Here is a 26,554-nt window from a genome sequence, read left to right on the forward strand (position 1 = left end):
AGGGCTCTGGAGACAGAGATAGACCCAGTTACATAAGGCTGAGCTCCTGGCCAGAAGCAGGGGGCAGGACAGGGGTGTACAGTGGGGTCAGTGTGCTTCTGCTATTACTGTGCCTTTGTGCCTTTCTCGTCTCTGCATGACTCCAGACCTCTGGGTGCTCTCACAAGGGGTTTGCAGCCCATCATGGTCACAGAGCCTCCCAGGGCTGAAGCAGGAGTGCACAGCTCAGCAATTCATATTGTACAAGTCTGGCTGAGCACCCCTCGTGTGGAGCAGTGACAGAGGTGGCCGAGCCCTGCAGTGCCTGTCCTGTCTGTCAGGATACCTGTACCCCAGCAGCCGTGACCAGCCTCCCTGCTGCAGTGTGTTCCTCTTCCTCAGCAGCCCTCCCCACAGGTCACACACCTCTTCTGCTCCCTCTTCCTGTGTAGCTTGGGAAATGGATTTTCATCTTAGTGGAAGGAGATACTGGTGATGGCTTCAGTGTGGCTTTGGTATTGCCTTGCTCTAGTACGAGGACTGCCCAAAACCCCGTTCCTGTGAACAGGGGCCAAGCCAGCAAGAGCAAGTGGATCCCTCTTCCAGGATCAGCCACAGTTACAAAGCAGGACTGACACTTGGAGCACAGGCTCAAGCATCTCTGCACCGACAGACCTGTGTCGCTGTCAGGCTGGCTGCAGGTGGGACATCCATCAGTGGAGTTTTGTTCATGTGCCCTGCTCCACGGACAGAGCCCTGCTACACCCTGCAGAGATCCACCAGGGTCAGTGACGAACAGGCACTGGTTACTTCCTCACACTTTGAGTTTCACTATTTCTGTCTGCTTCCTTCCGCCACTGGTACAGTCCCACCCAGTTCAGGGTTGGTATCCGCAAAGATGCATGTAGCCTAACCTCGGGCTTTGCATTTCCAGTTGAATCAGCATTTAATAACCAAGTATGTGAATTTTCCTTTTTCTTCCTTGGCTCTCATTAATTTTGTGACTCCCTATCAATTCCCACAGCATATTTATAACACTGGAGCAGGTTTCCTGAAGTGCGGGGACCAGCCTTGTCTGTTACAGATCAGGCCACTACGAAAATGCACACATTCACAGTTAAATCTGCTGTGGCATGGGCAGGGCTGCTATGCTAAACCTACATATATCTGCATGAGTCTCTGATCAAGCCATGATGATGGCCCTGCCTCAGCAATCTGAATTGCCTGGCATTCACCTGAAACAAAGCACAACCCCTGTCATCTCCTTGCATAACCAGAGCAGAAAATCAGTTCCAAGAAAAACCCGGCTAGGCCATGCAAAGCTGTGCAAACGTTGAAGAGCCAGAAAGATGCAATGATCCACACAGTGACTCAAAGCCAGTAACCAAGTGACTCAAAAATGCACAGTGTCTGCTTCATCTGTCTGCTGTACTTAGGGTCAGCTTTCATTTGATCTCAGAAATAAAAACGAGAAAGGCACTAGAAGGCAAATGGCACATAGCAGCCATAGCGCTCCTGCCTTGGGTGAGCCTGGCTTTGGGACAGGCAGTGCTGGCATCTGCGTCCGCTCTGATCACTGCACTTCTGACACTCACCAAGGTGCTCCCGGTGCAGGGCACAGCACATTGGGCAGGGCAGTGGCAGTGCCTGGCTCCTGCAGAGCTCTCGTCCACAGGCCCTGTGCTAGGCTCAGAGCAGGGCACCAGCGCACCGAGTCCCTCTGTCAAGAAAACTATGAATGTCAACCCCAAATGCTTTTGTGACCGTGACATCTTGTGGGCCTCCCACAATACCAGTGCCTGCAAATGCAGTGCTGCAAGCTGGTCCTGGCTGTGCTGTCAGTGCAGATTGCCCTCCCCAGCACGGACCATTGCAGCACTGGGAAGGGAAGGAGTGCAGAGGCTGTGTGCCCTTGCACACTCAGCCTGGGCACTACATTCCTTGACACTTGCTGAGAGACAGAGGGTGACCTCCAGCTTTGTGGAGAGCTGGAAGCACTGGGGAGTGACAGGCCCAGCAGCCACAGTGAAAGACTTGCAGCCCTGTTACAGATGCTGAGAGGAGTGCTCCACAATGCCTGAGCGTTAATGCCACCTGGGTACAGGCACAGCAAAGAGAAACACCTTGTCCAGCCTTGTGCTTTGCTTGCTTACATGCAGGTAAACAGTATGTAAGTGCATACCCTATGTTTGTTACGACCTCAGAGACCGGAGATGTTGCATGCCTTGTTGTGGCAGCTGCCCCTTGATGGCCTTGGAGCCACAGAGACAGTGACCAGCCAATGGAGATGGGATGGAAAAGGGCATGGTGGCTTTGTGAGGCAAAGCAACTCCATGATCTTGCAGTGAGTGGGGTGTGAAGCACCAGGAACCTTTTTCTCTCAGAGCACAGACAGACCAGCCCCTCTCATGACTGAATTTGAGCCCCAGTGATGGAATTCCATAATCTGACCAATCTTCTGCAGCAACAACTGCTCATTTCCTTACAAAGTATTGGGGGGTGTTTGGGGTACCTAGATCACATCCCTTTTGCTTCAAGCTAAACTCGTTGCTTCCTGACCACACCAGCAGCAGACAGGGAGAACATGATTCCCTTCCTTTTGACATCAGCTTTGTACAGGTTCGAATGTTTTCAGACACTTCCCCATTTTACAAGCTCTCAGGGTGTTAAAGAGATACCCATCCTGTCAAATGGGAGGACTGGAGCAAGCTGCTTCTCACAGGGTGTATTTCTAGAGCTTTCTTTTGCTTTCCTCTGGATCCCCTCCAGCTGATCCACTTGCCTCTGGAAACACAGTGTGCAAGACTGGAGGCCTAACAAACAGCTCTGAAGGGGGACACAGAAGAATTTCTTCATGTGTCCTACATGTGACATTCCTGTTTATACACCATAGCAATGTTAGCTTTTTTCGCAACAGGATGACATTGTGGACTTGAGTTCAGTTTGTCAGTCACAATAACCTCCAGTTCTTTTTAGCAGCAGGACTGTATCGTCATCGTGCTGTGCTCATTGTTCCTGTGATTATTTATTCATGTGGGACAGTCAATAAATCTGGCTGTGATGTCCAGGAGTGATTGTGCTGCAGTTCTCAGCTGCCTCACATTGGAGAAATACGAGGCGGTTCATGACTTGTTCCTTCCACTTCACCCTCCAAGTTCCCAGGGAGGGCATTGAACCAGGTCAGAGCTCTTGGCCCATGGCAAATCAAGCAAGGCCATTCCCTCCCGTTTGTGCAGCAGCAACATTAGGAGCAGCTGGACACAGCGGAGCCAAAAATAAAGAAAAGAAAAAGAAAGCCAAAGTAAAGATGAAAGTTAATGACAGTGTCCTCAGTTCCTTCTCTCTTCTGCTGACTGCTGCTGTTGCAGTGAGAACACGGACCCAGGATCGGGCACTGACCAAGCTCAGCTGTGGTACCTGGAGCAGGAGTGAAGTGACACAAGGCATATTTTAGACAATTCTCCATACAGCAGCAGAAATGGAATAAGACTGACTCAGTTCTGCAATACTTTGAAGTTTGCACCTCACTTGCTAGCAGCAACACTGTAGTAAACCTGAGTACATTGCCAAATCAACAGAGCAGCACTTCCCAGCTCTGTCTTCGAACATGTAATTCCAGCACATCAGAAATTCCAAAGAAAGCTTCAGCTCAGGTTGTTGGATGACCTGAATATGAATGAAACACTTATTTCATCCTCTCTTGTGACTCATGATTATGCAACTTTGTTATTCATCTGCCTCTCATGGCAGTTAAAAGCTCTACTGAGCAAAATGGCACTGCCCATGATCCTAAAAGTATACAAAGGGTTGCTGAAGCTTTTAAGCTCATCCTGTCCTTGGCAGCAAGGAGGCCTGGGTCCTGGCACATGAACACAAGTGATCAACACATGCACAGCAGAAGGTGTGTGCCACAGCCTTGCTGCTGAGCGTATGCACGATCCCCCAGGGCCCTTGTCCTAAGCTCCCTTTGGTTTTCCCATTTCCTAACTTATCATGATCATACAGCTCCTGTCCCCTCTATCTGAACTGGGGGTTTAACAAAGACTTCTGTTCTGTTTCTCCCTTACCCCAAACTAAGTGAATTTTAAGGTTACTTTTCAGATCTCTGGTTCTTCCTGGAGTCAGGTGAAATGCTGAGGAGCACTCTCCAACAGTGCTGAGGTGCACAAGCATAGCAGTTCACAGACTATCAAACCTATAGGTTGCTGCTGTTGCTCCTGCAAGGACAGAAGGGTGAAGCTACTTCACTGTTGCCACCAATCTTAGATAGAGGAAACATGTTTCTGCCTCTTATTGACCAATCTGAACCTCTCAGGGCACATATTCAGACACTCTGTCTGAGGCCCCACAGTGTAACCCTGCTTCCAGAAAAGTCTCCGTTTTCCTAAATTCAACAAAAGTCTTTCTTTGCAATGCTAACGCTCTTCCAGGCAGCGTTTGGTCAAACTCCTGGATGAAATCATTCACTCTGGCTTTCCAAGCTGTCCCTCTGTTTCCAAGCTGTCTTGCTGTTATTTTCCTCCCAGGCCAAACAGCCTTTCCAGAATTGGCCCTGAGGACCTTGTGGATCACTCGTGCATGGTGAGCTCTTAGGTACTTGCATTCACTCCTGCAACCACCAACAAAGGAGCAATTCATTGCCTGTGCTAAAGGTGTTGGCTGTGGCAGCAGTCTCCTGGGACAGGATGGCACCAGTCCCACCATGCAGCAGTATATGACTGTACATGGAAATGGGGCAGCCAGCAAGAAGGTCATATATTGTCTGAAGTGGTCTCCAGCAGACACACAGGTCTGTTTGGTTCCTTATGGATAAATACAAGGGAATGCACTTGCACATAGCCTGCCAGAGTGCTGGCAGTGGCACTACAGGAAGAATCTCAAGGTGTTGTTCACTGTCCACAGGAGGCACAGGCTCCACATAACCGGGCAGCTGGAGCGGCAATAACCTGCCGTGTGCTGCCAGGGGAAGCACAGGACCAGGCAGGGCAGTCGTTCTCCTGTCCCAGTGAATGTGTGGCAACTGATGCGGGGAAGCTGGGGAAACACAGCTCGTACAGCGAGGGGATGGCGCGGCTGCGGCTCGGGTTTGCGGACAGAGCAGAGCAGCAGGACCCGGGTTCAGGGACGCCCGAGCTGAACGCCCCGGGCAGACACCGAGCTCACAGCGCAGGAAGAGGAGCCCCGGTGCCGGAGCCGCCGGCGCTCACCCCCAGCGCGTGCAAACACTTGATACCGTGCGGGCGCACCGGGACCCGAGCGCGATCGGGCGGGGCGGGATCGGGCCGTGCGCAGGTGCCGGGGGAGCGGCCCCGTCCCGCCCTCTGCACACCTTTCCTCCGGGCCGGCCGGAGCCGCGCCGAGACCACGGCAGAGCCCGGACGGAGAGGCCGGGCCATGGCGGAGCAGAGCAGCCCCCGAGCCCCGCCGGCGGGACGCGCCTGGGCGGGCGGGCAGTGAGGAGGGGACGGGCGGCGGGTCGGGCCAGGGCTCGACGGGGCGGGCAGGCGGCTGTAGGAGACCTGGACGGGGCGGCGATGGGGACGGGACGGGCAGGCGACTGTGAGGGCTTGGGAGGAGGGGGAAATCGGGACAGGGCGGGATTAGGGAGGCGGCCGGGAGGACGCCGGGAGGGCTGTGGGATCGGGGAGGGCAGGTGGCTGTGAAGGACACGGGCCGGGATCGGGACGGGGCGGGCAGGAGGAGTGAGGGATCGGGACGGCGGGGCAGGAAACAGGACGGGGCGGGCAGGAGGAGTGAGGATGGGGCCGGGCGCGCCGCTGCTATCCTCGCCGCCGTCTCTCCTCAGCGCTGTGCCCGGAGCGGGGCGGGAGGGGCCGCCGAGCAGCCGCGCCACCGCCCCGGGATCGCTGTGGAGCCGCCGCTGCCGGTATCTGCGCACGGGCAGGGGTGAGCGGGGCGGGGCTGCGGGAGCTGTTCTCCCCCCCCCCCCCCCCCCGTGCCGGGATGGGACCGGCCCGGCCCGGCCCCGGCTGCCGCAGCGCTCGTGCCCACGGTCTCCCTTCATTCCAGCGTGCTGCCAGATGGTGCAGGCGCTGCTCGCCGTGCTCATCCTGGTCTGCGCCTCCGTGTCCTGCGGGCCCCCGGGCGGCTACACCGGCCTGCCCGACCTGGGCGGCATCTACTACTACCAGTATGGCGGCGCCTACAGCGGCTTCAGCGGGGCGGACGGGGAGAAAGCCCGGGAGCTCGACCAGCGCTTCTACCTGCTGAAGCTGCCGGTAGCGAGGGCAGCGATGGCCGTGGGAGGCTGCCTCCTGGCTGTCTCCTGCGTCCTCCTCTCGCTTGGGGTTCTGCGGTTACCGTGGCGCTTCCCAGCGTGGCTGCTGCTGGAATGTGCCCTGGATGCAGTGGTCGCGATGGGCATGGTGCCTGCTCTGTACTACTACTTCCACTTTCTGCTGGAGGTTTATAATTCATCAGTGTGCAAAGAGAGAGAGCAGCTTTATCAAAGCAAAGGCTACCAGGGCTTCAGGTGCAGCCTGCATGCGGCAGAAGTTGCAGCTGGCCTGTGGGGCTGTGTGGTTGTCATGGCATACCTGATCAGTGCAGGGCTTGCAGCCAGGGCCTACACAGCTGTTCGGACACTGAAGCAGAAGCCAGTGCAGTTAGAATGATCACTCCACTCCAGCACTGGCCACGATTTTTGCCACCCTACTTACACAGGAAGGCAAAAGCTCCTTACTGCTTTTCCGCACTTCTGAGCAGTGCATTCTTAATGCTGCCCCAGAGCACACACTAAACATGGGAGAGTGAAGCAGTTCCTAACCTGGATTTGCATTACTATCAGTGGACACAAAGCTAGACCTATTGTCTGTGTCTGGTGGCTGTCCCGTAGCAGAGTGTGACCATCCCGCAGCTGAACAGCAAGCCTTTCCCTCCCCTCCACCGGGGCCTTGCTCTCTCCAGTGAGGTCTTGCTCCAAGTAGTGCTACTACATCCTTTCTGTAGCTGAGGCTCCTTACAAAGGGCATGTGACAGCTCACACAGAACAGACGCCCATGGTTGCGGCATCTTGTTGCTGCATTCCTGCACGTCTGTTAGAACTAAGGGCCTCCTGAACATGGTGTGTATGGAGCCATCGCACAATCCTGAAATAAAAGGTGCAACATGATCAATACACTCTGCCCAAGCTATGATTTGATGCCTTTCATATTCCTGCAGAGGGCACGGTTTTGTATAAAACGGTCCTTCACAGAACTTGTATCCAACAGTTGCTTAAGAAGATGCCCCATGTTGGGATAATCAGATGGAAGTTTTAAGAGCTCAGAGGTACGGTTTAAGACAGACATATATTGTTTTCAAAATACATTTTTAATGTATGAGCTGGGGAAATGAGATGCTGCTCTTGCACTTTATAAAAAAAAAAGGTTAAACTTTACTTTTTAAAAAAAACTATAGGAAATTTAACAGGGAAAAAGAGGAGCACTAGAGACACAAAATTGTGCCTCAGAATGAAATGTCACTTCAGAGCAGTGCCCACTTTCTATGGATGTGCATTGTCCATATGAAGGTGGATCTGCCACTGGTCTCTTAGACCTGTTCTGCCCCACTAAAAAATCCCCCAAACCCAAACACCAAACTAAACGTACCAGAAACATGCTGCGTCCTGGACAGAGCTCCCGTTTTATTGGCACTAGTGGCTAAATCCTCACAATTACAAATTCGATGGAACACTGTTGGAATTAGAAATAAGAAAGTAGAACAAATGCTAAATATTCAGTACTCGGAGTTGTTTGCTTTCTCCTCTCTTTTAGTAGCTGGATGTACTACTAGCTTTCAGTAGCTAGGTGTGCACATACACCCCTGCACTAGTGCAGGGATTTATGTGGACAGTTCACTATCATCTGTACTTCCTGGGTGCTGCAGCTCCTGCTGGAGCTCTACAGTCCTGTTTAGAGCAACAGCTCAGGACTCCTGGGCCAAGACACAGAAAGCTGCCCAGTAATGGGTGTCATGAATTCCACCCTCATAGCATTCTGCCCAGTACCTTTCCTATGGAAGGCTGATGAGCAAAGTAGCACCAGAACTCAGAGAAGGAGACCCTTCAGCACAGCTCTCTACACCATGGCTGTGTGTGACTGAGGCATTGCACAGATTCCCTCCAGCACAGTAATGGAATCAGAATATAGTTAGATGAAAGTAAAAACTCTTTTATTGCTAAGTCAGCTGAAAAGTTGATGCAAAAATATTCTTCCTTCCTAGACTGCTCCATACATCTGAATAAAGAAGCAATGATATAGTGTTTTCCAGCAGTCTTACATGATTTGCATCTCCAGAGAAATACAAACACAGGCTTCAGTGCTAAAGGGGCATTCACTGGACAATCTACTCCCTTATACAATAAAAATGGGGATTATTATAGCTGCATGCTAGAGTGGGATACAGAGAATATTCTCTTTTTTTAAAGAAAAAAGATGATAAATAGACAGGTGGTGCGCTGCAACACTTCTTTAATATGCACTGGGTCATGAGAGTCAAGTTAAAAAAAAGTAGCATTTTAAAATGTGAAAAAAAGAGGAAAACAACCACATTTGAGTGTTCAGACAGCAACAGAACAGCCGACAATGATTGCCCAAAACCAAAGAGGTGAACCTACCGCCTGAAGGAGGCCTTTGGCAAATGACAGGAACCCATCCCTGCTGGAGCGCAGGAGCTCCGGATGCCCCCCGGGCTGCCAGTGTGGCTGCATGTCCTGTGCACTAGGAGAAGGATTTCAGCTTCACAGCAGCCTGTCCCCAGGGAGGTGAAGGGGAAATACTTGCTCGTTCCTGGAACAGGGTTCTACCCTCCCATCCACTTGAGGATTCTCATTGGGTCCCTGATGTGGCGCTGCTTCCACCAGGCCCATTCCTGGTGCCTGGAGCAACTTGGAGACTATCCGTTACCCGTAATCCTTTGGCCCCAGCTGCTCGTCACAATAAAACCTTTATAGGTTCCTTTTTTGGAAGCTTTTCCGGACAGGGAAGGCCAGACAGGTCAGTGCCTTCAGAGTACCTGTTCCTAGGAAGTGTGGTCATCTGCAGAGCCAGAACTACTGACATGATGAACAAAGGAATTTGCAGCCAAACCCAACTGTGGCTGCATGAGTACAGCATGTATGCATTGCTCAGCAGAGCTAAGAGAACCTGATGACCCCAAGCCAAGAATACTCCTCCAATAGCAACTCACTAAGAAATGGGACATCCTTAGTGAAGTGTCTCCGTGAACATGATGTATCTGTGCAAGAATCACAAACAAAAAACAGGGAAGAGACTGGAGAACAGGAAAAGAACTGGGAAAACACTTATCTATCCCCTGCTATGAGTTCTTCATTAGACTTGCCCATTCATACCCGTTCCACCTACAGCAGCGCTCTCAAGGAGCTTGAAATGTAAGGTGGCATTAGTAAGTACAATGAGAAAAACAAGAGAAGCTTGACAGGAGAACAAAAGGTGGTGGAGGAGGAAAGCAGTCAGGATGTATTGCCCAGAATAAGACAACCAGTTCATGTACCAGCTTAAGAGAGAAGGCTCTGGACTCCACCTAGTGTAAGAAAACAATCTATGTTCTGTCATGACTATTCACGTCTATAGAAAATAGGAGCTGGCTGTATTAAACTCTCTGCTTCAAAACCAGAAACAGCACTGGGGAAAAAGGCTACACAGGAATTCCCTGTGTTCCATTCTGCTACTACCATGAAGACGTGCAGCTCATAGATCTGTATGTTCCACTGCAGAGCTTTATGTTACTCAGTCCTTTCCCACTGGGCTAGGTAGAGCCATTCATTGACTAACGTACTGTGGACATACCAACTCCCCATGCAGTGCTACTGGTTCACACTGGTAAGGAATTTTCCACATCAGTGATTTTCCACATCAGTGCAAGAAACAGAGACCTGATTTGCATTAACATCTGCCACTCTCCTAGTGTGAGGTTTGTCCTGTCTTACTCAGAAAGAAGAGTGTATTTCTGCATCAGTCATGTACTCAACAGAAGCTGCTTTACAGCCCTGTCAGGTATCAGAAAGTGCTGGGCTGGGCAGACATTTGGTAAAATTACCACCAATGACAACTGAAAGTCAGTCGCATACACTGGGCTGAGCCTTCTCTGTGCACGCACATGAAGAGAACATGAAAGAGGCTTGGGGTTTAGTCCTCTGATGTTTTCTGCTGTTGTTTCTCTGCTTAACTGATCCAAATGCTGCTGTTTGAGATTCTAAGAATTAGCTTTTCTCTCATTTCCAAATAAAACAGGCATTTGAACAGCAAAAATCTGAGAGAGTTTAAACCTTGCAAAAAGGTTGTGTTGTTTCATGATTACACTGTGAGTAGCACACGGTATATCCTAAAATGTTGCTGTCTCATGCATGGTAAAAATGCCTTTTTTTTTTTTTTTTCCTGGTGAGAAGAAATTCAAAGTGCTTTGAAATCTCAGTAAAACTCCATTAGATTGTGTCAGTCTAATCCCCACAAGTAGTCTGCACAGTATTTCCTTCTGAGCAAGGCGTGAGTTTGATCAAAAAATATGCAACTCAAGCCTCTCAGAGCTCTTGAGAAGAAACTTTCAAGTTTTCTTCATAAATAAAATTAATAAAGAAGACAAGGCACTAGCTCACATTAGCCAGGATTACTGCACCACCAGCATGATGGGGTAGCTGCTAACCAGGTCTGCCACAGGAGGACAGATCTGTGTGCTCCAGCGCCAGGGGTCTACACACAACCCTTAACTCAGGGGACTGCACAGGCCACCAACCCACAGCCTGCAAGAAAAGACCTAATGGAAACAGTGCATCTGCGAATGCAGACTGGCTTGTTCGCCATCAGAGGCACTGTTTAAAACATCTTTTCCAATGCTGATAAAGATACTACTAAGGTGAAAAGTTCTATTTTCCCTTTTGCATTGAAAACTAAGCAGAAGTATGCTTTCAACTTGTCTGTGGCCAAACTGGGCACATACCATGAAATGCAGGTTGCTGTGGATCTGGGGTATGACTCCAATTGCAGAGGCAAGCAAAGATGCTGTAGCTGACAAAGCAGAAGTTTGTGTTGGTGGCACAGAGCACTGAATGCTTCCCCAGCAAAAGAAGGGCAGCTTCACTGCTCACTGGCTTAGAGCAGCACACCACTGTTACAACTGCTTTTCCTCTTAGACACGGTACCACTGAACAAGCACAAGCTCCTGCTTTCACACCATATTTTTCTGGATAAGGAAGCCTCTACTGGGAGACATCCATTGGGGAGGTGGCCAAGCTGCTGCTGGGCTGGGCTGGTGCTTACAGTGACGAGAGCCAGGTCTGTGTGTTAATCAACCAGCCAAGAGCTGATCTTCCTGTGGTCCCTGTGAGATGCATCAGCAGGCATCTGCTCAGCACTCAGCTCATACCACGCAGCCTGATCCCATCATGAGCTTCACACTACCTGCACCAGTGCTCGTCAGAACACTGGTATCCTGAGTCCTTCACTGCCTTAACAATGTCCACTGAGAAAGGCCCCCCTGCACACCTTCTGGGGACTGCTCTCTCCCCTGACCCTTTATAATAAAAGTGCTGGGCTGAAGGGGAGCAGAACAACTTAAGTGCAATCAATAAAAGTGCTTTCAATTACTGCAGGAAACCATTCTTGGGTCAGCTGCATTGCAACTGGCTGTATTCTTTCAAGGAATAACAAAGCCAGGTGCTGGGGGGTGGGGAGCTGCATCATAAATATGAACAGGACTCTAAACACTGAATATTGCCCCTCAGCAGCCTCCTCACCCCCCATGCCAGCCCCTAAGCTGCAGATCTGGCAGAACCTCAGGGTTCAAAGGGTTACAGGCAGGTGTGGAACATCTGCCTTTGTTCTAGTGCCTGCAGGATTCCCAGGTGGTCCCTAGCACAGAGCTACTGGTCCAAGTGCTCATGGAACAACCAGGACACTACAGTGAAAACTCAACGGCCCAGACCTTGGCACACCCCAGTTCTTCCATTAAGGAAGCAGCAGATGCCTGTACTCCTTGCAGATCCCAGCTCCCCTCGGAGGTCAAGACAGCCCCTGTGGGACAGGGCTTCCTGGGACAGAGAATGGGAGCAGTATTTGTAGGGTTACAAAGCTGTGTCAAACTCCTCTGGCAGAGTTACTGCATGTTCCTCTTTCTGTTCCTGATCTGCTCCATTCTCCTGGTGCTGCTTCATTTGTTCCTTCACTTCCTCCTCCAGATCAGGTGGCACCACAAATTGATCTTCTGGCTCCACCTGGGATGGAGCAGCAAAATAGCCTGTCTTCTTCTTGGGTGCCTCTGTGGCTACTTCAATGAGGTTGAGGCTCTCCTCCAAGGGCACTATGGAACCATTGGAAAGCTTCTTTCCATACAGACAGCATGTGGAAAGAGATTTTTGCAGTTCACACTTCTCCCTTACCCCTCTCTGCACAGTGTTCACACTGTTCTGTCTCCGAATGACAAGCCCAGAGTCATCCTCTGGCCCTGGAGTAGAGGAGCTGTACTCTGCAGCAAGAGGTTCTAACTCCAGACCCTTTCCTTTACAGCAGTGAATGTCAACCTCTACCTCCACTTTACTACCATTTGTCATCACACCTTCCACAGGCTGCTCATCATCACTATCCAGACCATTGTCAGACTGGTTGCTAGAGAAGGTGGCACTGGAAGGCTGGCGCTGGAAGATGCTTGAGGGAGGTACAGGATGCAGACTGCAACGCCGCTCTTGCCGTGGTAGCAAACCACTATCAAGACTAACAGTGTTGTGTTCATCTGAAGCAGTAGAGCCTACCTCACTGCTAACCTCAGAAGCAGACAATTCACTGCTGAACTCTGAAGCAATTCCACTGCTGGATGAAGGTGTTGCTGGCTTGGTGGTGGAACTAAATCCCCCAGGACCTGGCAGCGTGAGGCCATGCATCTCACATGTGCAGCTGTCCTCACTGATGTTCAGACACACCACCATTGCACCTACATTGTCTTGGCAACCATAGCTTTGGGCTAAAGTGCAGAGTTTCTTTGCAGCAGCTAGCGGGTCATGCAGGTGGCGCACGGCTGAGACAGCCTCTGTGTATGACAGGTGTTCCCAGAGAGCTTTGTTCCCTATCAGTAGCAGCTCATCTTGAACAGTCAGCGGAATGGAATTCACGTGTGGTTTGGGCAGGATCCAAGGATGCAAGTACGTGCAGCCCAGCATCCGTGTACAGCAAGTCACACCATTGACCTTATTGTCCTGCAGACAAAAGGAACAGGGCAATGAGTTAGATCTGCTATTAGACCATGTGCAGAGGACTTTCTCCTGCCCATATACAGCTCTGCAGCCTTGAGAAATGCCAGTACACAGCACAGCACAGCAGAAAGGGATCTAGGTCAAGGGACCACAGCACAGACATTCACTGTACCTGATCACTAAGTACAGTAATTCCCATCATCCACACTGGCAAAACCACAATTTTATCTGAAAAGGCGTTTTGTCACATTCTGAAGAACTGCAGGAAACTCCTGTGAAATGCACAGCTCTGCTTCCTGCAGTACACTAATCAGAGAAACTCAACCAGGAGTCTTACTGAAACTTATTTTTGCAGTATGAGCAAGACAGTGATTTTTTACTTCCTTGTTGCAAGGCAGATTATCCAGACATTAATTAATTTCTGTCTATTTTCTGAGCTGTTTCCCTCTTTATTAACATATAACTGCATTCTGAAGTGCAGACACAGCATCCTGAAGAAGAAAAGAGCAAGTAGGAATCTTACACTACTGCTGTAACCTGGAGGTATTACCTCCTTCCTCCTCCTGCTAGGTAGTCCCATGGCCAGCCTGGCACTAGTGTCCTGGCCAGAACACTGCCCATATGCCTCTGAGCCTGTTCCAAGTCCGTGCAGACAAAGTGCACAGCTTCCCAGTAGTTTGAGTTTATTTTTTAATTATTTAGTGTTCTTAATTTCTGTATCCTCTTGGTGTTAAATGTTGCTGCTGCTACTAAGTATTAAAAACCAGCAGAGGACAGATGCAGTGAAGTCTCCTTGGGCAATGATTTAACTTTTATTTTTCATAATCCTTTCATCAGTTTTTAAACCATTTAACGTACTACATTGATTCCAGTTACGTTCAGACCTCTATGGAATATTGTACCTTCCAGAGCTGTAACACATGAACAGATTACCCCTGTGTCCTGGGTTCAGCAGTAGCAGTCATTTTTCTCCTTCTTAGTAGCTGGTGCAGTGCTGTGGTTTTGTCTTTCAGCCTGGGAACAGTGCTGATAGCACTGATGTTTTTAGTTGTTGTTCAGTAATGTTTACTCTGACCAAGGAGTTCCTCAGTCTCATGCTCTGCCCGGGAGGAGGGGAAGCCAGGAAAAAGCAGAGACAGCACACCTGACCCAAACTAGCCAAAGAGGTATTCCATACCACAGCACATCATGCCCAGTATATAAACTGGGGGCAGTTATCCAGAAAGGCGAGATCACTGCTTGGGTCGGGCTGGGTATCGGTCAGCGGGTGGTGAGCAGTTGTATTCTCTTCCCTTGTTATTTCCCTTATCATTATTATCATTGGTGGCAGCAGCAGTGGTTTGTGTCATACCTTAGTTACTGCGCTGCTCTTATCTCAGCCCGTGGGAGTTACATTTTTTCCATTCTCCTCCCCATCCCTCTGGGAGGGGGGGGAGGAAGTGGGGGCAGTGAGTGAGCAGCTGTGCAGTTCTGTGCTGCTGGCTGGGCTTAAACCACGACACCTGCCAGAAACACTTTTATCAAGCAACCTGTTTAAAATACCCACTGCACATGAAACTACTGTGACAGGCACTGATTTATCACAGTTTCACCAGTGACATATTTTCCAGTTCTTTGGAACTTCCCTGTTACTCCCAAGGAACTGGGAAGTCCCAGTTGACTGGAAGTTAGCAAATACCACACCCATCTACAAGAAGGGCTGGAAGGAGGATCCAGAACCTACAGGCCTGTAAGCCTGTTCCTAGTGCCAGGGAAGGTATGGAGCAGATCATCTTGAGTGCCATCAGGTGGCTTCTATGACAAAGCAATGTACTTAGTGCATGAGGTAAAAGGTCTGCCTTGAGGAACAGCCAAGGGAACTGGGGTTGTTTCGCCTGGAGAAAAGGAGGCTGAGGGGAAATCTCATCGCTCTCTAGAACTATCTGAAAGGAGGTTGCAGTGAGGTGGGGTTGGTCTTTTCTCCCAAGTACTATGTGATAGGACAAGAGGAAATGGCTTCAAGCTGCACCAGGGGAGGTTTAGACTTGAGACTAGGCACAATTTCTTCCCCAGAAGGGTTGCCAAGCATTGGAACAGGCTGCCCATGGCAGTGGCGGAGTTGCCATCCCTGGGGGTATTTAAAAGACATGTAGATGTGGTGCCGGGGGACATGATTTAGTGGTGGACTTGGGCAGTGCTGGGTTAACACACTTAAAGATATTTTCCAACCTGAACTATTCTATTACATGTCTCCCCTCCTTTAGCTCCACACCTATTTTCTTTCCTCCTTCTCTTCCCAAGCCATCTTTGGTATCCTATACCTGTAGTTCTCAGGCCATAATACATATTTTATGAAATTCCATTCTGAATAGCTAATCAGTGAGAGAAGTAGAGCAGGAAGCACCATAAAAATCACTTGAACACCTTCATGCCATCCCCTCCCCTGCAGCAGAGCTCATATATTTCTACAAAGCTTTTAAAGGAGGGTAGAAGCTGAATTGAAGAGGGTCCAAACTAACCTCTGTTATAATGGCTTTTTGCTCCTTGATTCTCTTGGCTTCTTCTGAGCATTGTTCAAGGCTGAAGACTTTGGAGAGAGGCACTGGTTTTCCACTTCGGCACAGAATGGCTTGGCAAGTGCCCACATTGGCCACCGTCAGAGAAAAGCTGCTGGCTGGATCAGCCACATCATGACGAATATAGCAAAGGACAGCAGAGGAACCCAGCTTCTGCCCAGCCATACCCAACTTCCTGTTGGAAGAGAAGGTGTAGGAAGGCTCCAGACTCCAGTGACAAGCATTCTGGAGAGCTGCCTCACCCCACTTAAGACATTAAGTGATATACCTATGTAGGTCCCACCAGGACCACCTTGCTCACTGTCTTACCTGTGGGAGACCAAGAAGGTGTTGGACATGAACATGGTGTCTGACTGCTGTACCTCCTCCAGGAGCACATCAGCCATGGTGCACTGCAGCAAGCGAGGCAGTTCCTCATTCTTGTCTCCATCAAACATGCCATACACAGCCTCCACCCCCTCTGCAAAGCTCCCGAGAGCCAGGGATGACACACACAGCCTGTTAGAAAAGCACACAAACATAGTTAATATGTCTCAAAAGATTATATGGTCCCAAAAAACACAGCCATCAGGCACCTTGATGTGAGTGCTGTTCTCAGAGGGCAGCAAAGCTCCTGCCCCTCATTCACTGCCCTATGGGATGTAAAGCTTCATTTTATTATTGGAACTCCCAATCCCTCCTTGCCTACACTCAGGAGATGGCAGTGAGCACAGCACCAAGAAAAAGAAAAAGCATCTCTGCCAGGGTAAGTGAGCAAAGTCCCAGGGTAAGTGTGAAAACAGGGAAAGGACAATGCTGGAGGCTTGAGTAGGAGACTTGGCAGGAGATCTGGAGAGACAGAGGGACAGATGAGCTCTTGAGCAAAAGAGGTCTGGCCTCCACCCAGCACACTGAGAAGACAGTGTTTATGTCCAGCAGACCACAATACTCACTTATTTCTTTGGCCTGCCATCTCAGCTACTCCATGACTCCAGAAGGTGGAACTGAGTGCTGAGTCTGCTGTGAGAGAGGGCTTAGCATCAATCTTCAGCGTGGTAATGTGACTACAAAGAGAGAAGAATAGAAGTCATTGTCTCCTAGACCCTCCTGAGCAGTTTGTGGGCAAAGGACCTTGTCTAATCTAGAGTTTTAGACAGGAGCCTGTGGAAATAAGTGCACCAAGGAGAGGAGGTCTTGAGCCTCCTGAAGATGTCTGTCTGCTTCTACCAGAGACAGCTGGGAGAACTCATACCACCTGAGAAATTGTTTGCTTGCTCTGATGACTTGGCCCCAGACTTTCCCTTCCTACAAGACAGAAAACCTCAGGTGCCTCAGGGGACATTATAACATTAAGTTCTGTGATACACACTTTACCATCCCATTTCCCCTCCCGGGAAGGGTTACTCTTCCCTGTGCAGGTCACTGCTGCGTTAGCATCTCCATGGCTCACCTGAAGACATCCAGTGTCTTGTGTTCTAGCACCAGGTTTGTGTTTCCACTCAGGTCCAGCTCTTGCAAGGCAGCTGGCAGTGCCTCAGGGATCAGTATTTCAGTTAACTCGTTGCAGCTCAAGTCTACAAACTGCAGTACCAAAGAAAGCACAATATTCCGTTGTGTCACATGATCAGTTACTCCAGTGCTATTTCCAAACATCATACAACCCCACTGTTGATTGTATCCCACAAAACAGGACATTGAAAATGGGTCTGATCTATCAGTAGAAGAACAATTTATAAGCAGCAAATATTTATAACCTGCAATAGCAAGGACTCCAGTACTGATGGAACAGGTCACACTAAAGGTAACAGCAGCGTATACATACAGACCTGCCTAGCTATTTAGCACTCCCTGTCTCAGGCAGCAAACCAGAAATACATTGAGTCAGAGACAGAGGGTAAAGATGAATGAGAGATGAGACATCTTTGATCAAGTCTAGATCAGCAGATCTAAAATGTATATTCTGTGCCTTCTTCTTGGGTTGTTTAAGCAGAATGCTGGCATCTCCAGTTCCTCCACTGACAGTTACTCTTCATCCTCCAGCCCAAACTTTCCCCTGATACATCTTTAACCTCTGCATCAGAATACCTGAATATGGGGCAAATGCAGGATCTCTGGAAAGATGCTGATTTCATTAGAGTGTGCAATAAGCGTGTGAAGCAGCTTGCAGTTTGCCACTGTTGTGGGAATTGTTTTCAGCTTGTTGCCACTCAGGTTCAGCTCTTCCAAGTGCTCCAGCTTAGTAAGTTTGCTGAAGGGGAAACAAAAGAATACTACATCTTACAGGCACGAACTTAGCACTTTCTAACCCTGCAGATAAGGTATCCAGAGACAGTGCCCTTTATGAGCTACATTTCTAATTTATACACAGCAGAACAAAAGTTCTAAGAGATGCTCTCATAAGACCTCAGGCTCCTCAAGCCTGGCTTGTATTTATACAACAGACAGATCCCTTCACCCCTGACTTGTAAAGCACTGAAGGAGAAGATTGCAGTGTCTTAATTTTAAAACTGGCAAAAGCCCCTCAGCCATGCCTGTACTTTCTAGGATTAAACAGATTTACATGAAAGTGATGAATGTATTTATCATTATGCACAGGCAGCTGAAATTCTCTTAAACTACGCTTGGAAAATCATAGAATCCCAGCCTGGTTTGGGACGGAAGGGACCTTAAAGCTCATCCTGCTCCAACCCCTTCTACAGGCAGGGACCCCTTCCCCTACAGCAGGTTGCTCCAAGCCCCTGTGTCCAACCTGGCCTTGAGCACTGCCAGGGATGGGGCAGCCACAGCTTCTCTGGGCACCCTGTGCCAGGGCCTCAGCACCTTCACTGTAAAACATTTCTTTCTTATGTTCGATCTAAATTTACCCTCCTTCCGTTTAGAACTGTTGCCCCTTGTCCTGTCACTACAGGCCTTGGTTAAAAAGTCTCTCTGTGCCTTTCTCATGAGCCCCTTTTATATACTGAAAGGCCCCAGGAAGGTCTTCCTGTAGCTGCCGCTTCTCCAGAATGAACCATCTCAACTCTCCCAGGACAGGAACCACCGCAGCCAACAGAATCCTGTGCTAATTCCCCTTAACATGCTATTCCTCGGTTTAGGTGTGTGTAGGAATGGCAGCCTCTGTCATCAAGACACAGGAAGACCATCGTGTTTTGACCCCAATTCACACACAGTCGCAGGAACACAGGCAACATCCTCCTGGTGAGCACTATCTCACCCACCAGCCTCACCTACCTTGCAGGGAAAGTCTGTAGGTGGTTGTTTGCCAGATGTAGGATCCGTAGGCTCTGGTGTCCCACCAAGACAGGGATGCACTGATCTGTGAGGTTATTATTGGTCAAATAAAGCAGCTGCAGCATGCTTAGACTCTCCTCCTCTGTACACGCAGAAGGCAAGGACTCCAGGCTGTTTGCAGATGCATTCAGGTACCTGAGGCTAACCATAGCAAGGGCAAAAATCAGACTTCACATCATATAAACCACTCCATTTATAGCAGGAAAAAAGAGTTATACAAATGCCAGTGTGCATAGAGCAACAACATTAGACAGGAGGCCAGAAAACACAGTGTAACATCCCTAGTCAAATTAAGATCTACGAGTCTACTAATGACTTACTAGCTACACAGCACTGCAGATGCACACAGCATTTTACTGTAAAAGTGCATACTGAAGAATCTTTGGAGGGGGTAATACTGGTGAAAGCAGACTACATGAACTCTTAAGTCTTTAAAACAAGGGTTGACTCATGACTGAACAGGTATGAAAAGCTATTCATTTGTAAGGGTGTCTCTCGCTGTTGTCCAATGACCTGATGTATTTTCTACTGAAATATCTGAAAATCCATAGGGTTTTTTTCCTTTGCACCTGAATTTACACACTACTTTTAAAGACAGAGCTCTTCAGCAAGTATCTTAGAAACAGCTGCAACTGAAGTTCATTTTTCAGTTGACTGTTGGGTTTGGCAAGCCTAATTAAACCTGTAATTAAACTATAACATGGACTGATTCCCTCGAATCAGCTTGATGACTTCCCTTATGGCACCTGAATTACAACCTCTTAAAGTGCATGCCTCATTATCTCTTATGTAAATGGCACCTTGCAAGGACAGACACACAGATGCCACTATCAGCCTTTATAGTACCAAAGGTCAATGCAGATACTTGCTACAGCCACTCACTTCAGAGCCTTGGCAAAGAGCATCTCTGGGAGTTTAGTCAACAGGTTGTGCTGAACGTCCAGCACCTCCAGTGGAATGTGTTCTGCAAGAGGCGGAAGCCTCTGCAGACGATTGTGTCCCACCATCAACTTCCGAAGGCTCAAGCTGCTGAGGATCCTAGAAAGACACAGGGTTTTTCTGTCAGCCCAGTTCACTCATTTTCACATCTGGATTGGGAAAAGTAGTATTTAATATGTTATAATTTGACTGTACAGCAGAAAAAAAATAGAACAGACTTGATTCATAAAATGTAAACAAAGTGTAAGAACACACATGGTAGAAGGTGCCTCAAGTCACTCTGAATGCCTGCAAGTATATGTACATTTTCCTCTATGCTACTGCAGATTACTAACATGTGATATGACTGTGAGCATTCTCTCAGGCAAACAGAAGAAGGGAAGTCACAGGCATGGATTTAAATGCCTGTTTTCACTTGTAGGCAGAAAGAAGTGCTTCCCCTGTGCCAATTTAAATTCAGAGCTTTAAGCAGCTGCTTAGCATTCCTGTGTTACATCTGGGGCTGTTGTCACACTCTCCAGAACTGCAGTTCTTATTGAAGGAAAAGGCCTCTATCCCCATGAACTTCCGAGATTTGCATGCAGAAATTCTGAGAAAGGATATCTGAACACACCTGGGCATTGCCCAGAACCTGCCCATTTGCATGAGGTGGTAACTGGGGATTATATTCTGAGCACCCTGAACAGAACAGCTTTGCAGCACTGAATGTTAAAGCTTCATTAGTGCACTACTCCATGCAGATAAATTATTTCTTTCTGTACACTGTAGCTTCTTAAAGCTCATTACACTGGTGAGGAAAAAAGAACCAAACCAAAAACCATTCAAACGCAGATACATCAATTTCCTCATTCAAGCTGATTCACACAGAGCTGGATAGGCACCTCCACCTAAAACTGTCACCACTTTTTTATACTTAGTCGTCTCAAAAAATAGTTGTATCAGACAACTTCACAGTGAATGATATCCCCCTATATGAGGCTCCTTAGAGTTTTAGTCTGATGGATTAACCTGATAACTAGCTGAAAGTCAGTGCTGGCTAAATTCTAACTGTACAGAAGACATACAGTGTTAATGACAAACATATACTGCGAGAGATCCACACTGGAAGCAGTTAATTCCAGCACTTAGAAATCTTTAAAGAGGTGTAAATATCTTGTTAGAATATGTATTTCTGCATCTGAATTCTGCAGGTTTAACATAACATACTTAAAGTTTGGTCCTTTTCATCCACTGGTATGGCTAAAATTATTTTCTAGGTTGTCATTACTACATCCTTGTTACATCCTTTTCTTGCTTTTAATGTATATAGTCTTGTCTCTGACAACCATTAGAATGTTACTGCTGAGATAATTTTCTACACCTGATGCTTTAACTGCTTCAACCTGCTCTCTGCATTTCTTCACTGTAATCCATCCTTCCCCTCTATTTCAATATAGCTTACCCTAGAAACTGTGCTTTATTCATTACAATCACACCCCACCAAACACATTTGTTAGACTAAGAACATTTGTATTTTGCTCCTTCCTGTGGTGTCGCTGGTACCCTGGAGAAGTCATTCAAAACATCTGCAAAACTACCTCAGTTCTTGGCTCCTCTTTGCTGCATTTCTGCAGAAACTGAAAGGGAAACAAGGAGAAAGGAGGTGGCTGATGATGTGTTTTATAAGGTATCTCTAAGATCAGACGTACCATACCTCTGCTATTTCCCTGTGACAGGTTAACAGATGGAATCTCTGCAGGGCAATGCAAGACTTATTAGGGTCTCACCTATGACCTACATTCACAGACACTATGGTAACAACAACAGCAACAACAAAACAATCACAGCAGCATGTTCTACTTCAGGTGCGAACAGCTGCAGTAGAAGCCAGAAGCACAGGATGAAGTCAACCTGACCCCTATTATTCATGAAGCTGATTTGGAAGTCAGTTCTTTCCAACATCTGAATAGAGACTATTCTGATGCTGCACAGAGAAAGTAATTGAATGATATCCTGCACAACAAGGAATAAAACAAATGGAAGTGCACTATTTCTCTCTCCCCAGTCAGCTCACCATAGAAGAAAGCTCAGCTCTGTTTAAGGTTTGCTGACCTCAGCGGAAGCTCCACAAGGAGGTTGTGGCTCACATCCAAAACTTCCAGTTTCTTTGCTTCACAGGCCCAGTCTGGGACACACTGCAGTTGATTGCTAAGAAAAGCAAGGGGGAAAAGTTAGACATCAGCACTCCATATGGAACATATCCTGTTCGAATACTGCATGACATGAGTGACAGCCAAACCAAAAATAATAGGCAGAAAATGAACAACAGTATCTGAGCTAGTCACACAGAATTTATTTCATGGCTAGCTGTGTAACACCAACTGAGCTGCTGAATGATTTCTAGAAAGTCCTCATGCAAGGCCCTGATGATCAGGCTTTTGGTTTACAGCACTGACAGGCCACCCTATGTCATCCTTCTGTTGTGCTTCAATCTAAAACCAAAGCAAAAGGTGATCAGGTCTCACAATGCTGCTCCAAGGGCAGCCATTGGCAGTGAAGCCAAAAGCAGAGATCACTGGCAGCTACTCTAAATGTTTGCTCCACAGACTCCCACCATTCAGCCCAGTAAGCTGTTCAATGGTCCCTATTTGGCTTTTCGTGCTGATTACAGCCTACGGCTGAAGAATAACCAGTGAAGATGGACTGCCTTCCCTTAATTGCTCTCAACTCTTTCAAACGATTAAAAGCTTCAGAAAGTTTCTGCAGAAAACAGCAAAGGTGTCCAGATACTTGCTTTATATTCTGTGGTGTAAAGTCACTTACTGAGAGAGCTCTAGACAAGTCAGTTTACCAGGAACTCGATAAATATTGACAGCTGTCAGACCTGATGAAATAAAGCAAATAATTATGATTGCAGAGCTTCAGAGGGAAAGCAGCATAGAGAAGCAGCAGACTAGTTAGGAAGTGAGACTCAGTCTTACTTAATGGATACTCAAGGTCTCTGCTCATCCTCCCCAAGACAGAGTTCACACTTAGTACATCTGCCATATGGCACAAGAGCTGCTCCCCATTCCACTTCTCCATCTGCCACATGGGGCACCAGAACAAGGGAGAACTGTATTTTTTTTATTATTTGTGGATTCACAAATACATCTCACAGGCAAAAGGAATTCCCTGGACAGTAACTCAACACCACAACCTCCTCCATTACACAGTCTGCACACATACAGACACATGTGATCCCTAGGAGCTGACCTCACAAGATCCATCACACATGGTTTCACTACTGTAACATCAGTGTAAGTATTCTGTTTGTGGGTAGAGGCCTGTCCTGGTTTCAACAGGAGCAGTCATTTTAATCCTTCTTAGTAGCTTAGTGCTGTGTTTTCGACTTTAGTCTGGGTACAATGATGATAACACCGATGTTTTAGTTGTTGCCAATTAAAGTTTACTTCAATCAAGGACTTTTCAGTCTCATGCTCTGCCAGGGAGGAGGGGCACAAGAAGATGGGAAGAAGCAGAGACAGGACACCTGACCCAAACTAACCAAAGGGGTATTTCATACCACAGCATGTCATGCCCAGTATAGAAACTGGGGGCAGCAAACAGCTGCTCAGGTCGGGCTGGGTATCGGTCAGCAGGTGGTGAGCAATTGTATTGTGTATCACTTATGTTTGTTTCCCTTTTCCCCTTTATGTTTTCTTTCTCTCCCCTTGTTATTCCCCTTATCATTATTATTATTGGTGGTAGCAGCCGTGGTTTTGTATTATACCTTAGTTACTGGACTGCTCTTATCTCAACCTGTGGGAGTTGCATTCTTTCCATTCTCCTCCCCATCCCTCTGGGAGCAGGGGGGTTGAGAAGAAGGGAGAGATGGAGGGAGCAAGCGAGCGGCTGCGTAGTTCTGAGTTACCGGCTGGGCTTAAACCGCAACGAGGGCAAAGGGCTAATTTCTTTTGTTCTCAGGGTTTGGAAGGAAGAAAGTAAGTGAAGAAGGCAGAAAGACATACAGTTGCTGCTGGCATAGAGGGCCCGAAGGGAGAAGCCACTCAGCGTCAACTCTTTCAGCTTATTCCGCTCACAGTGCAGCTGCTCCAGGCTGCCCAAGGAGCTCAGGTCCAGATCTGTCATCTCATTGTCTCGTAAATCCATGTAAGTCACAGATTTGTTCCCCTCCAGAGTGTCAGCTGCTGCTCTCTTCAGGTTGTTCAGCCTAAACACTCAGAGGTAAGAGTTATAAAGTCAGAAAACAGGACACTGGTTGTTAGTAAGAAGAGAGAAGACAGGAGAGGAAAGGAAGAGTTACAGTGAAGGCTAACGCCAAAGTTAAGCACAAACAAATGTGTGAGGAGCAGTGATAGATTTCAGGCAGTGAACACAAAGAAAAACGCTTCCTTTGTCTGAACTGCTATATGAAACCATTTTACTTATTCCCCAGTGCTTAAGAGATTCTGAAGACCAGTCTAGAAAGGAGAGGCCAAGCCAAGAGACAGCTCTTTTGCAGTGACACAGGGAGCTAACGCAGAAACTAGGTAATAGACTACCTCACCACAAAGTTCTTTGTTCCTTTCTGAGAGCTCTGCAGTTGGCAGCCTAAATAATCTGCATCTCATCTCAGGGCCAGGGGAAGGCAAAAAAGGGTCAGAGAGATGAAAGAACTGCAGCAGCTTATAGTAACAGCATTATCAAAAGAGGAAACAAAATTAATTCCAGCACTTAGGAACCGCATTCAGTGGCTTCAGGCATTGGTCAGTTAACCTGGCTCCTCTAAGTGAGCTCTGCACACCCTTAGAAACAGAGCTCCCTAAAAGCTAAAGAATCACTAAGAGAAAAAAACCTACACCTAGTTTATTACAAAAGGTTCTAGAAGTTACACAGCTCCTCTGCTATAAATGGAAAGTAGCAAACTGTTTTATAACCATATGCAGGTTTCAACCCCTTACCTCAGGTCCACACTTTTGATGTGACTCATACGGTTCAGCACTGCCAGGTCCAGAGTCTCTAACATGTTGCCTGCCAGGGCCAGTTTGTCTACGAGGATGAGCTTCTCACAAATTGATGGAAGTTCACAGAAATTATTGAAGGAAAGCCCAAGACAGCTGAGCTGTTGCAGACTTCCCATTTCTTCTGGTAAGGATGTGAGAAAATTCCCATCAAGCCATAAGGTCTGGAGACTGCAGCAGTGAAAAAAAGAAAGAAAATAATTCAGCAAAGATAAGCAAACATCACATTTAGCATTGTCAGTGACTTTTTTCCATATTGCTGGTGTTAGTGTAGCTATTTTTAAAAGTACCTAAGAGCTAATTTTATTCTTGAACACAAGAAGTTATTGGAGTACTTTTTATCATGCATGCAATAGGCTGGGAACTGCATGTATGCAACACCAAACAGTTCCTAAATTATTTTGGAGATAAACTTCCAAGTTAACCTAACTAAAACACAAATCAGTACTCACGTTGTAAATGGAAGCTAATTTACTTAATCACTTGATTTTCTACAAATGGCACAGCATCACAACTGCTGTCCCACGAACACACTGGTAACAGGTTTTTACATTCTAGTTGTCCTTTCAAATCCTCAGAAATGAAGAGTGTAGTTCTCTGTTGCAAGATTGTTTTAAAGTTTACATGGCTTTTGAAACTCAAACCCACAAAACATAACTCCCTCATTGTGATTATGTTCCAACTTTCTGAACACTGCTTAGCGATGGCAGAAATGCAATCTGGGACCATAAAAAGTTCTTACAAAAAAAGGCTCAAGGGGTCATAAAAGATGACTGAACACATAACTAAGTTGTAAACCTCTGAAAACCACAAAGCCAGCACACAGCTCTTCCCTCACAGCTTGCAGATGGCTAAAAGATTGCTCTGGAAATTACTTGTTTATGTCCAGTGTAGCTGCAGACACTCCTTTTGTAAAGATAGAAGCTGGGGCAGAGCAGGCCACAAGGAATGAATAGCTCAGTATCATAGGATTAGCTAGGTTGGAAAAGACCTTTAAGATCATCAAGTCAAATCGTTCCCCAGCACTGCCATGTCACTAAAGGCCTCATCTATATCAGTGTTTATCTGAACAAATGCAGTAACAGTCTTGCATTTAAACTTACCTAAGCTTAAGCTTTTATGCACTCTGGGTAGCTACTGGGGAAGACGGATAATGTTTTTATTCCAGTAAACACTTTAAGACAAAATTTTCAGAGGGAATTGCTCAAGTATTTCCATGTTAAAACCCTCTTTCTAACACAAACCTGAACCAATTCTGTAGAAAGCCATCAAAACGTACTAGTGCTGACAAAAGTCACTAGACCTCTGCAAGAAGTTACCACAGAAAAATGTTACATAATAAATTAAAACTCTAATAGAAACTGCATCAGCACTGAAAACCTTAGATGCAAATAAGAAACAGAAATTCAGAAAGTTACACACCTCTGCAGCTGCAGAAAAAGGCACATTAACTTATTTGAGAAGCAATACAATTGTCTTCAGACAATTTTTCACCTGGATCATGTTTCTTCATCTTTTCCACATGAGCAGCTGGAATGTTTTCATAGTAGTGATTAAGGAATTCAACCTGAGTGTCTTTGGTCTTATGAGGTACCCTTATACTTGAAACTTGCATACAGTTAGGAAAT

The 26,554-nt window shown here is 47.4% G+C and overlaps 2 protein-coding genes across 2 annotated transcripts in view; one reads left to right on the forward strand and one right to left on the reverse strand.

The window, feature by feature from the left end:
• The first annotated feature begins 5,043 nt into the window (after window positions 1-5,043).
• On the forward strand, window positions 5,044-7,709 carry MARVELD3 (MARVEL domain containing 3). Its single transcript, XM_061364997.1, has 3 exons — window positions 5,044-5,432; window positions 5,786-5,886; window positions 6,010-7,709. The coding sequence occupies exons 1-3, from the start codon at window positions 5,044-5,046 to the stop codon at window positions 6,612-6,614; spliced, it is 1,095 nt and encodes a 364-aa protein (XP_061220981.1). The 3' UTR covers window positions 6,615-7,709.
• Window positions 7,710-11,602: 3,893 nt separating this feature from the next.
• Window positions 11,603-26,554, reverse strand: part of PHLPP2 (PH domain and leucine rich repeat protein phosphatase 2) — a 32,820-nt gene continuing 17,868 nt past the window's right edge. Inside the window, exons 8-19 of the mRNA XM_061365016.1 lie at window positions 24,867-25,097; window positions 23,934-24,136; window positions 22,747-22,807; window positions 22,036-22,131; window positions 19,888-20,043; window positions 18,946-19,146; window positions 17,800-17,962; window positions 17,165-17,295; window positions 16,668-16,778; window positions 16,045-16,233; window positions 15,679-15,910; window positions 11,603-13,183 (exon numbers count right to left, since the gene is read on the reverse strand). Of these exons, the coding sequence (XP_061221000.1) occupies window positions 12,059-13,183; window positions 15,679-15,910; window positions 16,045-16,233; window positions 16,668-16,778; window positions 17,165-17,295; window positions 17,800-17,962; window positions 18,946-19,146; window positions 19,888-20,043; window positions 22,036-22,131; window positions 22,747-22,807; window positions 23,934-24,136; window positions 24,867-25,097 (2,899 nt within the window). The 3' untranslated portion in view covers window positions 11,603-12,058. The remainder of the gene's footprint in view (window positions 13,184-15,678; window positions 15,911-16,044; window positions 16,234-16,667; window positions 16,779-17,164; window positions 17,296-17,799; window positions 17,963-18,945; window positions 19,147-19,887; window positions 20,044-22,035; window positions 22,132-22,746; window positions 22,808-23,933; window positions 24,137-24,866; window positions 25,098-26,554) is intronic.

The sequence above is a fragment of the Neopsephotus bourkii genome, unplaced genomic scaffold (assembly GCF_033783945.1).
Source record: "Neopsephotus bourkii isolate Nb327-2 ecotype Australia unplaced genomic scaffold, CSIRO-AGI_Nbou_v1 NB_1266, whole genome shotgun sequence".
NCBI classification, from domain to species: domain Eukaryota; kingdom Metazoa; phylum Chordata; class Aves; order Psittaciformes; family Psittacidae; genus Neopsephotus; species Neopsephotus bourkii.

What these genes read in the sequence shown, in the direction of transcription:
- MARVELD3 (XM_061364997.1), top strand. Translation starts at nt 5,044, where the DNA reads ATGGCGCGGCTGCGGCTCGGGTTTGCGGACAGAGCAGAGCAGCAGGAC. An exon ending in CGCGCCTGGGCGGGCGGGCA is followed by an intron (nt 5,433 to 5,785) that starts GTGAGGAGGGGA and finishes GTCTCTCCTCAG; the next exon opens with CGCTGTGCCCGGAGCGGGGC. An exon ending in GTATCTGCGCACGGGCAGGG is followed by an intron (nt 5,887 to 6,009) that starts GTGAGCGGGGCG and finishes CCTTCATTCCAG; the next exon opens with CGTGCTGCCAGATGGTGCAG.